General features: G+C 39.6%; 1 protein-coding gene across 2 annotated transcripts in view; it reads right to left on the minus strand.

The window, feature by feature from the left end:
• ddb1 (damage-specific DNA binding protein 1) overlaps window positions 1-14,969 on the minus strand; it is a 30,346-nt gene that overhangs the window by 6,065 nt on the left and 9,312 nt on the right. For both annotated transcript variants that reach the window (XR_008414514.1, XM_053864745.1), the window contains exons 13-24: window positions 12,133-12,311; window positions 11,371-11,534; window positions 9,972-10,079; window positions 8,693-8,900; window positions 8,490-8,585; window positions 8,052-8,163; window positions 7,265-7,388; window positions 6,045-6,209; window positions 5,548-5,642; window positions 2,031-2,201; window positions 1,056-1,165; window positions 63-232 (exon numbers count right to left, since the gene is read on the minus strand). Coding sequence is in view for 1 of the 2 variants with exons in the window: in XM_053864745.1 (XP_053720720.1) it covers window positions 63-232; window positions 1,056-1,165; window positions 2,031-2,201; window positions 5,548-5,642; window positions 6,045-6,209; window positions 7,265-7,388; window positions 8,052-8,163; window positions 8,490-8,585; window positions 8,693-8,900; window positions 9,972-10,079; window positions 11,371-11,534; window positions 12,133-12,311 (1,702 nt within the window). In the remaining variant the exon portion in view is untranslated. The remainder of the gene's footprint in view (window positions 1-62; window positions 233-1,055; window positions 1,166-2,030; window positions 2,202-5,547; window positions 5,643-6,044; window positions 6,210-7,264; window positions 7,389-8,051; window positions 8,164-8,489; window positions 8,586-8,692; window positions 8,901-9,971; window positions 10,080-11,370; window positions 11,535-12,132; window positions 12,312-14,969) is intronic.

Here is a 14,969-nt window from a genome sequence, read left to right on the forward strand (position 1 = left end):
TTGCAGCCCTAAGTAAATAATGTTGCAACATTTCAGACTGGTACGAGCTGTTTGGTGCCTACCGATCATTCCGTTGACAGTGCCGAAGAGAACCGAGCCCTGAGTGGGAGTGGAGCTCTCGCCCAGGTTCTGTAGCACCAATGATCCATGGCAGAAGACATTGACAAACTCCCCGAGGTGGAAGACGCCGACCTCCTGCAGATGCTGTCGCTCCTCGTCCGTGGTGGCGGCACTGATCAAGGGAGATATGAGAAAGAGCTCAGTACGATCCGAAACAATAAGACTTGTAGTGAAATAAGGTAAGAATGAAACACGGGTGACTATGAGGCAGGCCGATGACTTAGGTCAATGCTGATCGATTGAAAAACAAACAGTTCAGCGATATGAGAGGTGCTAGGAAAGGTCAGAGAATAATAGAGAAGAAAGGGATAAGAGGAGAAAAAGAAGTAGGAAAAGAGATGCAGCACAAAAATAAAGGTCAAGACCACCGAGGAACCTGCCTTGATGTATTAGACCGATAACCACTGGTGACACCAGCCAAACCAATTTTAGTATCTTCATCTTCTGAAATCAGCATGTTTATGGGTCAAATACCAAAGAAATCCTATTAAGCTGTTGCCTGGTGCCAAGTCAGTGTGACTAACTGTATTAAAAGATACAAATGAACTCGTAAGTTTTATAATTAACTAACACTAAACCACAATTTACCTTCAGGTTCTGCATCAGTACAACTGCATGTGAAAAATACTGCTCTATGAATACAATATTTATCGAAAAGTCACAGCAAGCAGCTGGTTACTTAAAGGCACCGCTGTAGTTTTTAAATGGAGAGCAGCCTGAATATAAAATCTTGCACACAATAAGGTCCAAATTTAAGATGATGAATAGTGACAAAGAAGTAATAAGGGTGAGCATGTGAAAATGTGGGTGTTGATATAAACATTACGTGGAACACATCTTACACCAATGCTGTTCTCTTTCCTTCAAAAGCTCAAGGGAGCAACTGATGCTGTTATCTGAAAAGAGAGTGTTGACCCACGAGCCTGGCAGCTCACCTGTCTTTCTGGCAGACAAATAAATTGAAAGCATTTTCTGCACCCAGGAAGTTGTCATCGTCCAGAATTTCGACAGCGCTCATCCAGTTGGGATTGAAATCTCTAGCAATCTAAAACAAAACAAACAACAAAACAGAAATGTATCAAGCTGAAATGTGATGACGACTTGGGATTCCATTCAGATTCAAATGCAGGAAACAAACTACACTAGATTTAGATTGTTAAATGAAAACAGAATACACTTAGACTCAAGTTGTTTTAAATGCCTGGTCTACTGTATTTATGTAAAGCAAAGCACATGAAATAAATCAAATACTCCAAGAGCAGGGGAAACAAATGCATAGAGCGCAGCAGGATAAAAGATGGAGATGCCACACTGAAATCTATCTCCATCCCAACATGCCACTTACTTGGTTGAAACAAAACCTGAAGGTAGTAATATGTATCCATATGGAACAAATTCTCAACATTTTAATATTTTAATAAGACAATGATAGTGTCCAGCCAGACGACTGATTTTTGTATAAAAATGAATAAAATGTTCCCCCCAACAAAGTAAAGCACGTGATGCAATAGCTGATAAATAATTTGGTGTTGGTGAATGTCTACAGCAGAAAGTTTTGCCGAGATTTGAGGGTGGGTGTCTTACTTCACAAAGGAAACTTTTAAGATGTATTATTATTCACGGTAGTTATCACCATAGCTTCATAAGTTCAATCAGACGTGACAACGTCAATACACTATTGGCACGTATCTGTCAAAAAAAAATTAAATAAATGAAATGTACACATGGCCCTCTGGCAACAAAGACATGGTATTGGGGAGAAAAGAAGTGGCTTGTTGAAGATTTGATTCTGCTGGTGTTATTAAGATCACACAGTAAAGCAGGATGTCAGATTTAATGAAGCACGGAGGGCGCTCCACAACTCAAACACCCATTAAACACACTGCTTGAATAGCAAATCACATGCTGACCTCTTCGAAGTTACCCTCCATTGGTTTGTAGGCCAGTAGCAGAACGGACCTCATCAGGTCTCCCACCAGAATAAAATCTCCTTTTGTCTTCAGGTACAGAGCCATGATGTTGTTGTAGTGGTTGCACTCGGTCCTGAGCTCCTTCTCAGCTGTCCACTCATAAAGGCGGACCTGCAACAAAGTTGACACATTTAAAGGCAGCTGATCCACATGAAATGGTAAAAATGAACAATTGAATACACTGAAGAGTATCAGGCATATTGTGCATTGGATCACAAAACAAAACTGAAAATCAGTTACTCCCTATATGAATGGGAGCTCAGGTTCCAAATTCTTGCATCACGTAATCCATCAATAAACCAATGCTGCCAAAACTGTTGATTTATGTTGCACTGCTACAGCCATATTTCTAACTTGGGTCATTCCTTATCAAAACACCAAAAACATTTTTACCCCACATGCACAGTTAGTTACCAGATTTTAGGCCGTCCTTGTCATTGTAGGTGTTGACATTGGAATGTATTATTGTCATTGTTCTTAGCAATAGTGTCGGGTAAAATCAGGAGGATGCATGACCTGAAGTCGAATCACTACGAAAAGATGTATTGTTCTTCCCATGCTGTGGCCTTTGACATTGTGGAGAGGCTTGCATACTTACTATGTGTAATGATGGGTCAAACGCTGCAGAAGCATCTATGTGTTGTGAAACAAAGAGTGACACCCTGACTCTGAGTGTGTAGGTGTCAGAAAAAAAACAAAAGAGGGCGAAATTGCAGCTGCAACCACCTGTTCAAGTGCAACATCGTTGTCATTTCATTAACACAAGAGAAACGTTGCTTGAGTTGACTGGCATATGAACAAACCAGCACATCAAGACGATAACTGTTCATTAACATATGTGAATGTGAAATGGTCTTCTGCAGTTGCTGATTTATTTTACACACATTTAAATGTCAAGAGCGGTCGAGTGATGTTCTGGAGTCATCCGTTCTACATTGTGCCGTTCTTGGTTGGAAACATTACCCACAACTCTGCTCTTCTCTGAATGAAACAAAGAATGATGAAGCACAATATCATGACGTCACGTGTAGCATCAGACTCAGTGATGCTGGCGGTGCTTCTTCACCTTCACCACATATTTGCACAATTGTAGTAAACACTTAGGTTTATAATACACTGTTAAGTCTTTTCAGTGGTTTTAAGTACTTTCTTGATAATTTCGTTAGGGGTGTAAAAAAATATCAGTCAATAGTTTTGCTGAAATATTGCTATACTTGATTGTGTGAAATAGTCTTGATTTTTTAAGTTGTCTGTATTCATATTTAATACATATATACTGGCTGCTGCATTAGCAGTGTTTAATACTAACGTTTTCTTTTTGCATGCTGGAATTATTTTGTTGATTGGGGTAGTGAGTCATTCATCGTTTGGAGGGGTACATATAACTGAAAGTCTAACTTGACTGGCATCATTACAATAAACTTGTATTCATGGCATGTACATGATATTGTACTGAATTATCTGGCCAGTATAGCAATATATCACAATATGCCGTATGACCACTCCTGTATCAGTATATGAATCGTACTGCAAGATACCTGCAAATACACAGCCCTAACCATGGCCATTTTGTACACGATAACAGTGACATCAAATTTTCGTACGGTTTTCATCACTCGTCAATACAGTGAAAGAGTGCATGACACACCCACAGAGGCATCATTTACCATTGACCTATGAGAGAAAAGATGAAGAGAAGAAGAAGGTGGCGGGGTTGAAGAGGAATGAAGCTCAGTAGGAGCAAGACAGAACACTAGTGAGTAAATGAGTGGAAAGCAGATGGCGAAGTTGCAGGCAGTAGAAGAAGTGAAAACAGTGCTACATGAAGAGTGCAGCACTTTATAGTTGAGGCTGCAGCCTAACTGGGAGTTGTTGGTATAGTGAGACCCTTTATAGTTGTTCATACTGTGAGCACTTTCTGTAGGGCAGACACTGAAGCTGTTAAATAATGCACCTGCGACACTGTAGACATTGGACTAATACATTCCGCTGCTGAACGGGCATACTGGGTCATAGAAGCAGAACATGGTACTACCGGTAATATCTTTCTATCTATATCTATCAACACATTCATGCCAAAGCCTGGGCTCATAATGGGGCCTTATCTTACATCCGACATCCAGCACCAACGCTGACCATAAACCTTGTGGGGCCAATACAGCCATCTCTCATCAGAGCGACATAAATACAGGTGGTTCGCGCCCTAAGCAGAATGTACAATAAGAATTGTCAGAATAGCAGGAAGGTGGGGCTTTGAACACCCTTTTTCAAAATCCTAGTTAAAAAGTTTTTTTTACAGAAGAATGTAACTGATTGTATACTTCATTAAGTCAGTGGAATAACCCTCAAGATTTAATCAGCACCAGTGTTTTTCGTGTGCACTGTTCAACTGATAAGTCAGTCCTTACCTTCACAATGGACTCTGAGTTGAATCAATTATTAAGAGTAATGAGAGTTGCAGGTGCTTTTGATCACAGATAAACTCAGCTAGGAAAACACAGACACAGTGTTTTGCAGTATGTTCAACACATTCCATTTGAGTTTTCACTGAACTAGTTGTTCAAGGCCAAATATATTAGAGCTCACCCAGGAGTCTCTGAATGTCAAGACAGTGTTTCATGAAACTTCATCTTCCCATCCTGACCTTTTCCATTTGATAGTGAGAATAAGAACATGTGAAAAGCTGTGATGGTGTGCAGTCATCATAAACACAGGAAGAGATTAATGAGGAGTAGTACTTCATGAGGTAAAGAGGCAAAGGTGTACCCAACTTAACCAAGACAAGACTACACCCGTATTAGTGATGATGAAGTAAATACGTGATTAGTTTAATGAAACACAGAAAAAAATACAAAAAATACATAAAGAAATGTAGCTCATAGTTACTATGAGAGAGACACATGTAAGGTCATGACAACTAAGACATGGTGAGTTTGTGTTTTAATGCAATGGCAGTGTGTGGGGAAATTTAGACCAAAGTATTGGCAGAATTTGTATCCAGATCAGTGATGTATCCTGGCAGAAAGCTCCACTGTTGATGAGGGATTTGATGTTATTGACAAAAAGATATGGTATTCCTGTATATTCCTATATTCTTCAGTGTGTGGTAAAAGGTTATATTTATAACTAATAATAACACAAATTTGTCAACAGGAAAGGGGAAAATGGACTTAAAACAGTGAAGAAGCTGTCTTCTTTTTGTGGTGCATGAATAGTGTATGGATTGCACGGATTCTGAAAAATTGCGTCACCTGTCCTTGTTAAAAATGAATTTCTTTCACACAGCAGTGTTGGCGAACAGTAAGAAGCAGGTGCAGAAAATGCTGAACTTAATCAGCAATTTGACGCATTGAATCTTCATAGTGTGGACCTGGTCAGGATAATTCAATCTGAATAGTAATCTTCATAATAACACCACCAATTTCCTCCGAGGGTTAAATCTGAAGGCTCCACTCACTGTGCTGTTGATGCTGGCCAGCAGTTTGCCATTAAACTCCACCATCGAGTAGACAGCTCCTTTCACCTCCTTCTCAGCAACTGTTTGCAACTTCCCTGTACAAAAACCAAGACCAACATAAAACAGTGCTGATGGAGCCTTGATGGGTGAGGCATGGAATAATACAGACAGAAGAGTGTAAATCAATCTGAGTGTAAAGCTATATTAAAAGAATGGGATATATACTGCACGAAAGACGGTGACTGCCCCTTAGGAAGGACACTGTGTGAGGGAAGATCAGTGGTGGTGGTGGTCAAAGGAAGGTCTGATAGGATGTGATAAGAAAATGATTTAGGAGGTGGGAAAGATGAGGACACAAAGCCCGTGGGGAAACAATCAGAACAAAGAAATAGAGGGGAAACACATTTTAAAGTGAAAAGTCTCAGTAGGTAAAGCAGTATCAGGGTTGCTGGCAAAAACACAACATTACTTGCATACGTAAAAAAACGAGTACTAACCATCAGTGTAGTGAAAAACAACGATGCGTCCTTGCTTTGGCTCAGCCTCCTCTGGGTACACCATGGCGGTACCAACAATAAAGTAGACTGACGGGTCTTTACCAAGGCGACAGGAGACCATGCTGAGGGCGTATTCACTCGGGAGGAACTGGTGGGCATGTAGAACTAAGACAAAACAAAATCAGAAGTTGCTAGTTTATCAGGGAGAGGAATAGTCACCAACGTTTCCAGACAGGTACACAAAGGTAGTCATATATATATATATATATATATATATATATATATATATATAAATAAATAAAGAAAAAATCTGAGATAACTTCTCACAAGCATACTTGAGTCAATACACTGATTTTTGTAGAAATCATTATTTTGGGCTGGGTGACTCCTACTAGATATTTCATAGCACAATTCCAGCACATTTCTGGCCAATAAAAAAATGAACAACATTGTTGGCAGGTTGACAACAAGCCAATAATCCGGCTATAATACAGAACTATTCGCCACGCACCCAGACGCTACCCAAAAGCCACAAATGCATAGCATATGGTACACGCAGTCAACAAAATGAAGTGGGAGCTGTGACTTGAATTTGGCATTTGGTAAAGATGTTTACTTGTTTAGAGGGGGATTTACATCATTTATCCAGCGCAAGTGTGCATCTTGCTAAAGGACAAAAAGGCCAAAATGGAATCCCTGACAGACATCAAGGCATTTAAAAGCACTTGTTATTGTGTGTGAGTATAACTGGGATGCATTCACCATAGTTTATGATTATTAATGTGTTCAGAAGAGGACACACAATTCAGTCATTCTCATCAGCGTATTCCCACATGAGGTAGCGCTGGGTCGAGCAAGAAGTATGTATCATTTTCCCGGTACCTTCTTTTTCAGATTACACAAATAGCAGAACAAATATCTTTTTTGGATAAAAGTGTTTTGTGGTTTGCAGCATCTGGGAACCACAGATGAATACATTTAACCTCAAAATGACACTCATTAATATTAAACAGGAGGAACTGCTAAATTTGTAATCACCACGTTGACTCTTGCAATAGTAGATGTATTTAATAATGGAAGGTTACTTTATACGTGTTTATTATGACAAGAGAAAATCTGGAGAGTAAATGTTGGAATGAGCTCAACTGAGAACAATATCGAGGGTAATATTTCATAAAGCAACAACCTCTTTGATCATAACTTATGTAGCTCTGACTCACCTTCAAAAGTGTGCTGATCCACAACTAGAAGACTGTGAACTTCCACCTCCTCACCGAAGGACGTCTCATGGGGAGAGGTGCTGCTGGGGAAGAGCTTGCTCGAACTCACGCTGCTGGACAGAGCCTGGATGTGTGCAAATTTATGCAACACAGCGGTAAGCAATATTAGGGCGAACGAAAATTCTAGGTAGCAATTCAACGCATTTTCCTGAATGAGCAGTGGATTGAGGTTCCAGTCCCAGGAAAAGCAGTTACCCTGCTCTGTCTCCCAAATGTTCGAGCACCAACACAAACACAAATAGACCAGACATGTCTCCGGGGGAAGAGGCTACAGAGCCAGACCGAGCACACATACAAAACATGCCGTTGCAGTAAATTGGGCTGAAAGGAGTTTTGAAGTCAATCCCTGTCAAAATCACAGCATTTTTCTTGTCAGCTGGAATCCTGTTAGCAGGACTGCCTGCAATGAGATCATTTTTAATGGCATAAGCATCAATCCTGTTTGAGGCTTAATAGTTATTATTGATTCGTGTTTGTCGGGGAGACTACAATTAAGTATAATTGAAACACGTTTTTAATTTCAAACTTTTCTTCACCATGGTAGTTATCATGTAAACATCCAGAGTCCCAACTATTAGCCCCTTCTTATAATGTAAATGTGGCACTGAATGTGGAGTAGGTGTTGTGTATGAGTGTCATATTAAAATTGCGTTTGTTGATATAAAACTGGACGTTGCAGCAAAAGAAAGGGCAAATTTCTCAATTATTTGAAATCAAATTCAGTTACCTGAGTGCTTGCACTGGGGCGCACGGCAGATGTGTTGCCGCTCACGTCCTGAATCTCCACCCGACTGGAAAGGACTCCGAAACACTGGGAAACCTCCTGATAACAAATCCGCCTAATGAAGTGTTTACAAGGAGGAGGGGACAAAAATGAATTGAGGAATATTCTAATGAACATACATTTATTCATCCTCCTGACTTCCGACTGAATAACGAATGTAACACGCAGAAATAAGAGCAAGTCCCAAAGAAACATGACTCTCTGATATCAGTCACACTTATTACTTATTTAACAATAGAATATAAAATATTAGAAAGCAAAACAAAAACCAACTAGAACTGTTCAAGAAAATGAAACTTTGCAGCACGACAAAAATATTAACAGAAGAAATAGTGATCTGTTTTCATGAATTATGTTTGAGAGAAGCAAGGAAAAACTCACCTGGGAGATTCATAGAGCGGAACAGTTCGGATGTGAAGTTTCTGAATCTCATCAATAGTGCCAATAGTCAAAGTGCTGTTGTTGGCAAGAGCCAGACTGTTTCAAGAGATAAAATACAAATCCTAATGTAACCATTCAAGATGGCAAACATGACTGGTTTGTTGATGAATGAGATACAGTAAGAAAATACATTTGTTAAATACCTGTCTGGGTAGCCTTCAGAATTTAGCGGGCACATGTAATTGACCTCTTTGAGGTTGACATTGGAGAACACCAACTTGTGGTTCGAGGAATAAATGACGGTGGGTCGATCGGAACAGGCAAAGACATTAGATGTGGACAAAGACCTGAAGGTCCTCAGCACGGTGGGCTGGGTGCCCAGGGTAACTTTTTTGCGGTCGCTAAGGACACCTGAAGAAAGAAAATAAGACTGAAACACAGTTGTAATAGAAAACACAATTTGGAAAGGGGCTAGAATGGATTGGTTTTCTAGCCTCTAGAGCATCCATTCATCAAAAACAATGGAGGAAGACAAGCCAAAACAATAATCGCATAGCTCCATCTATGTATCCTGGGGTCCCCAGCTCACCATGGAAATGTCACTCTTCATTAAACAGCTAAAACCAAACCGCTGTATGGCACCATACTGCATTGCTTCAGGGTCAAATCAGCTTGACATGTGGATTCATTTTTGAGACAAATGTGGTGACTTTGATATAAGATTGTCCTTTTTTTGACTACATGGCCTCAGTAGAAGCAAAGTGGTAAAATATCTTAAATATCCTACATTCTACTCAACTTTCGAACGTGCAGTTGATTTTGATATATCACACACATTCTGATGGTAAACCTGTGCAGCAAGCCAAAGCGCACTGAAGAGTCACAGGCCTGCATGGAAAAATAGCCCTCATCTGAAGACTGCAAAGACAATCTGTCTCAATAAGTTTCAGTTGAACAAAGTGGCAAAGAATTTTAAATCAGACTGAGCTCTCACCGTACCTGGTATTAAATTATAAATTATACCCAGGCCACATAGCCTTTTTAGACATGCAAGACCAACAAACCTTGCTGATTCGAATGCGAAGCGGCGTCCAAGATCAGTAGCTTTTGATCACAACCTAATTTCAAGTCACCAAAGGATCCAGACAAACACATGTACAAAGAAGCTTATCAAATTGTAGCCTAGCTTTGATGCATTTTTAATATTTTTATGTTAATGTTTTGTGCTTGTTTACACAAGTTATCATGTTGTTCATCAATCTGTTATAATAACCCCACTGTTAAGAGACAATGCTGCGTATTTCACCAAAGAATTTTAACTACAATTTATATATGGACAAAACTCAAATGCCACAATTGGTTCTCAAAGCTGTATTTAATGAAGCTGCCTCTGAGGCAGAAGGAGACAAGTCTTCACACGACAGCAGTCAGCTCACTGAATTTTCATAGCGCGTGTATGGTGATCTGGCAAAATGGACTAACCTGTCTGAAGATCGAGACCAAAGTAGAAGAGAGCGCCATCCCCAAGGGCACAAAGCAGGTAGTAGCTGCCTTCAAAGGTGGTCATTAGGATGGAACGAGGGATGATCTCTACGGATGAACACAGAGCAAAAGGATTTATTTCACCTCTCCTCAGCAGCCAAAGGTGGATAGATGAACAGTGGAGTGATAAATGTCAGCTGAAAGATCCTTGCCAGAAAAATCAATAATTTTGGCCCCGCAAGGCTGAAACCTCAAGGAAACTAAACAAGCAACAAATGACAAACAACATTTATTGGCAGTCATTGTAATTAAGCAGGTTATGTTGCATCAATATGAATGTGGTGAATAATACGGCAGAAAGGTAAAGCCAATTGCTCTCTCGCTCTACGTCAGGGGTAACTAAACTGTTCCAGCACAGGCTGCAGCAGGTGCAACCAATCAAGTACACACAGCTTCACCAACCAGGTGCCTGAAGACTGTAATTGTCAGTCTTGTACGATGTGTTTCAGTTGACACCCGATGAGTTAAAGTGTGTGCGCTTGATTGGTTGGAAAAAAAACCCCACACCAAGTGCAACCATTGCTGGAACAGGTAGTTTACCCCTATTCAACACTTAATGAATGAACAATATAAAACCAGATCAAAACAACCAGTGTTGTCTGCTGGGGATGTGGAGACGACACTTGGGTCAAAAGGGCATCTCTACTCAGTGATTTAGCCACAAGCATAACATGAATTGAAATGTGCTGCTGTCTTGACGGCTTGGGAAGGAAACCAGTACATGACACGAAATATCAATGCGGTAATGTCATTCCAGATGTCCCAAGACTTAAGAGAAATCACACTTTTTAAACCCTAGTAAAGACATGATCTCCAAGAGCAGTGAACAAAAATCTTTGTTAATTGAAAAGACATCTATGTTACTCACCCTTATTTTGTATTTATTATCTGATCATGAAACCAATCAAACGTGACAAATTCTATCAGGATTAAATCTTTTTGTTCACATTACATTATTCTTACACATAGACACAGGCTGCACGTTTCAATATTCTTCCAAAAAGGTGCATCAAATTTTTCTTTTCAATCTTGACACTTAAATCTGCGGCCTGACTGTCCTTGTCGAAAAAGTGAGAAAATTATGAGCAGTCATCCATCAGACATGTTGGAAATGATGGGTGAAAAAAGTGACAGTTGATGCCATTAAATTGAAAAGTGTGTCTTTACCGTGACCTGAGCTTTAAAAGGTTTCCAAAGAAAGAAGCTCTTTATTTAAATAGGATTTTAAAATGCATTTTTTTTAAGTCCATCTATTGGGCTGAACAAAAACCATGCTTTCTGCAAAAGTACATTATCTGCTTGCATTTTCGCTTTACACCTTCCTTCCACAATTTCTCACCTCCTCCCAGCATTTCCTTATGCAGGGCTGTGAAGCAGGGCAGTTTCAGAACGCGTGCAGAGATGTCTGTCCAGAGTCCCACAGCGCAGAGAGGGGACTCGCCACCGGCCTCCCCAAGAGGCGTAATATCCAGACAGGCAACTTCGTGCTCCATCTCTGTTGTGCTGTAAAGGAACAGTGAGACAAACTTTAAGTATTTAAGGTGTCTGGAGTATGAACCTGACAGTACTGAATGTTAAAATGAATAATAAAACAAAAAACTTGCTATTACCGTTGTGAACCCTGTTTTCTGTAATAAGCACTTCAAATATGTACTCTAATCGCTTTACACATTTACACAAAGGATGATAGAAGCTCAATTGATTAAAGCTGTAGTGATGCCCAGCAATCATCTTTGTTGCTAGAGAGATGAGGAAGGTTATCAAAACCAAAAAAAAAAAAAATAGTTGGGTTATACTGATGATTTTACGGTATTGTTTACAGTATGTCTTTGTCTCTAACCAATTTCAAGCTACAGCCTTTTGAAATAGAGACATTGTTGAATATTTCATTGGAAAAACCTCCCGAAGGGTTAAACCGACCTCAATATGTGTGTATCCAGAACAGACGACTGAAAGTAAGACTTAAAACATTCGGTTAATGAACTACTTAATCATATGTGTCTTACAAGCCTATTCATACCATTTCCTAACAGTAAATAAGCAAGTCATTACTTTATAATGGATGATATGTGTTCTGGAAAATTTCCATACTTCATCTCACCTTATCTGTTTGAGTTCTCCAGACAGGATCTGGAGGTAGTATAGAGCGCGCCCCACAGCAAGAACTACTTGTGTGTGGTTGCAAGCAGCCACACTGATGTTCCTTCCCTGTGGCTCCTTCCATTCACTGACAAGTGCTTTGCTATCCTGCAGCACCAGGCGCACCGAGCCTGATGTGATCTGGAAGCACACAAAGATTTCCATTTTAAAGATTATCCTGCAGAGCACCTCTGTGAAGTAACAGCGGGACGAAGGGAGAGAGGTATGGAGAAAGAGTGTGACAACATGCTGTTGTCTTATGCAAAGCTCCATAACTGGATCTGTTCCAGTATTCTTACAAAATGAAAAAGGTGCTTTAAAAAGCTCTCACAAGCCGAGCCTTCCTTCGTACCGCTGGACACATAATAATCATATTCAAAGTCCGGCTCGGGGACCACTTGCGGATTCTTCCTTTCTCAAGTTAAGTCGGCCCTCAGCCTTTACCATAAGATGCTTAATTTGTGGCTTCAAAGTTAAATGAAAGTAGTTCACATCAAAGTACTGGTGATTGTGACAATGACCAGTATTTATGAGCATTTGTGCCAGAGTACGATTAAATCAATGTCGGTGAAGTGACAACTTATGACATTATGACAACTAAGTTCTGAAGGTCATCCCTTTTGGATGACCTGGTAAAGGATGTGGATTGTGCTCTTCATGTCGTGGATATCCCCTTTTTTAAGTGGATTCAAATTTCTGGCTGTGTTGCTTTCTGCAATGGTAAAACTATCCTTTTTACCCGCAGTGTTTTTAAATGAGTGAAGTCTGAGACACCAGAACAAGCTGGTCCTAATTACATGTTTTAATTGGATCTGAACACCAGCAAATGTAATTGTAATGCCGTGTAGCATTGAATATCATTTCACACTAGTCTGATCACACAGAAAACATGTTACTTTACACTAGATGATTTTGTGCAAGACTGAAAGTACATTACATGTCTAGATATTTGTATTTATTTTGGAACAAGATGTGGCTTGTGACTTCATTAATGCATACAAGTGAAAGGTGTTCAAGTAAAGCAGCACTGTGAAACACTATCTTGCAGATTCCACGGTTTGATGCAAACAACAATTTGACATCAAAAGGTGCACATTTAAGTTAATCTGTCAACATCAAATTACATATTAATTAGAAAAAACAAAACATAGAGGTATCAGTATGTTTTATGTGCTAGAACTTGAAATGAAGAGAAAAGACATAAACATACAGTTGTCCTAAATGTGTGATATTCATGACTACCCTTTGTAAATCATTTAGGGAACTGCTTCAGCAAAGTATACATAATTGGATAGAAACTGCATAAAGGTGAATTATTTATGTTGCCCATTAATAATGCATAATGCTGAATTAGAACGTCTTGCTCTTAGTCCCTCTGCCTTAAAGTTTGGGAGGTACTTGAACTTAAAACTAAGCTTTAGTTGTCAAAGGAGATCATCGAATGTAATCCAAACCCCTCAGAAAACGGTAACATTTCATGCATGCATTAGAATATGTAAATATGATTTCAGAAGACTGACACTGTGAGAACGCTTGTGCACTTAAGAAAAAAACAAATCGAACAATGAATAACTAAATGACAAGACGTTATGTGAAAACCCATCATCTACAGCAAGTCCATCCTCAAAGGGTCAAATCATGCTAGTTTAACTAAAGAGGTGTCAGCTGAAACAAGCAGATTGACAATCAATTGATTTGAGTTTTCAGACACCTGACACGTTAAACCAGGGGGTTCTATTATGTTGATCATGGTCTACCAGTCGTTTGCTAAGGCACAGTAGTTCAAAGACAGAGCCATGTAGCGAACATGCAAGACTGGACTGCTCTCTGTTCCAGTGCTTTCAGAGCTGCTATCAACCTCAACCGTAAGTCACGGAAGTTACACAGCGCTCTGCGTGTGAGGTGCCAGTACTCTCAACAAAAAAACTCAGTGACAATGAATGGAACCTAAACAGTTCCCACGATGCAAGCTTTATGATGCCCAGACTGAATCAATCATGCAATGATTTGCAAATGTGTAATTCGATTCATAAATGCACAATTTGAGTTGCAAACCTGTAAAGAAAATATGTCTGCAACCAGATATACAAATGTGTAAAAAGACTATGCAGATGTGTATATGGAGCTGAACGTGCAATTCACAAATGCGTAAATTGATTTGACATGTTCTCACTCACAAGTGACAAGTGATGCGCATTCCTGTTTTCCTCACCAGTCTCAATGGTGGAGACCATTTTCAGAACTTGTCAGAATGGTCATGCCACGCAACTTATTTTTAGAGTTATTTTTTGAAAAGGTTGTGTGAAGAAAATGTGAAGTCACATTCCCGTTTTATTATTAGACAAAAATATCTCAGGTTTTAATAACATTTCATTCTCCTGATATTTTCAGTATTTTTTCAGCAGTTTGAAGATGCTAAGCCAATTGTAGAGCGTTTTTTTTATGATCCTACTACAGAGAAAAAAAACAGATGAGAACAATCGAGAACACTCAACCTATTTATACATAAATATATATTTTGCTTTCCATGGTAGATAGATCATTGTGACATTGTTATTCAGAAGCATCTTGCGGGCTGAAAAAGTGTGGCGACCTCTGGGTTAAACTATGAGTGTGTCGTCGGTGAGAAGAAAAACCAAACTTGAGGATCAACTTGAAGACCCCTCATCCAGAGTCACAACTTGTCATGTTGGGGGAAAAAAAATCCAAAAACTCCAAAGCCTGTTCCTCTGAGACTCTATTTATGTGCATTCTCCTCTGAAATGAGTGATTAAAGTAACAAAACTCAGAGGGGAAAAA

The sequence above is a fragment of the Synchiropus splendidus genome, chromosome 5, assembly GCF_027744825.2.
Source record: "Synchiropus splendidus isolate RoL2022-P1 chromosome 5, RoL_Sspl_1.0, whole genome shotgun sequence".
In the NCBI taxonomy this organism is placed as follows: domain Eukaryota; kingdom Metazoa; phylum Chordata; class Actinopteri; order Syngnathiformes; family Callionymidae; genus Synchiropus; species Synchiropus splendidus.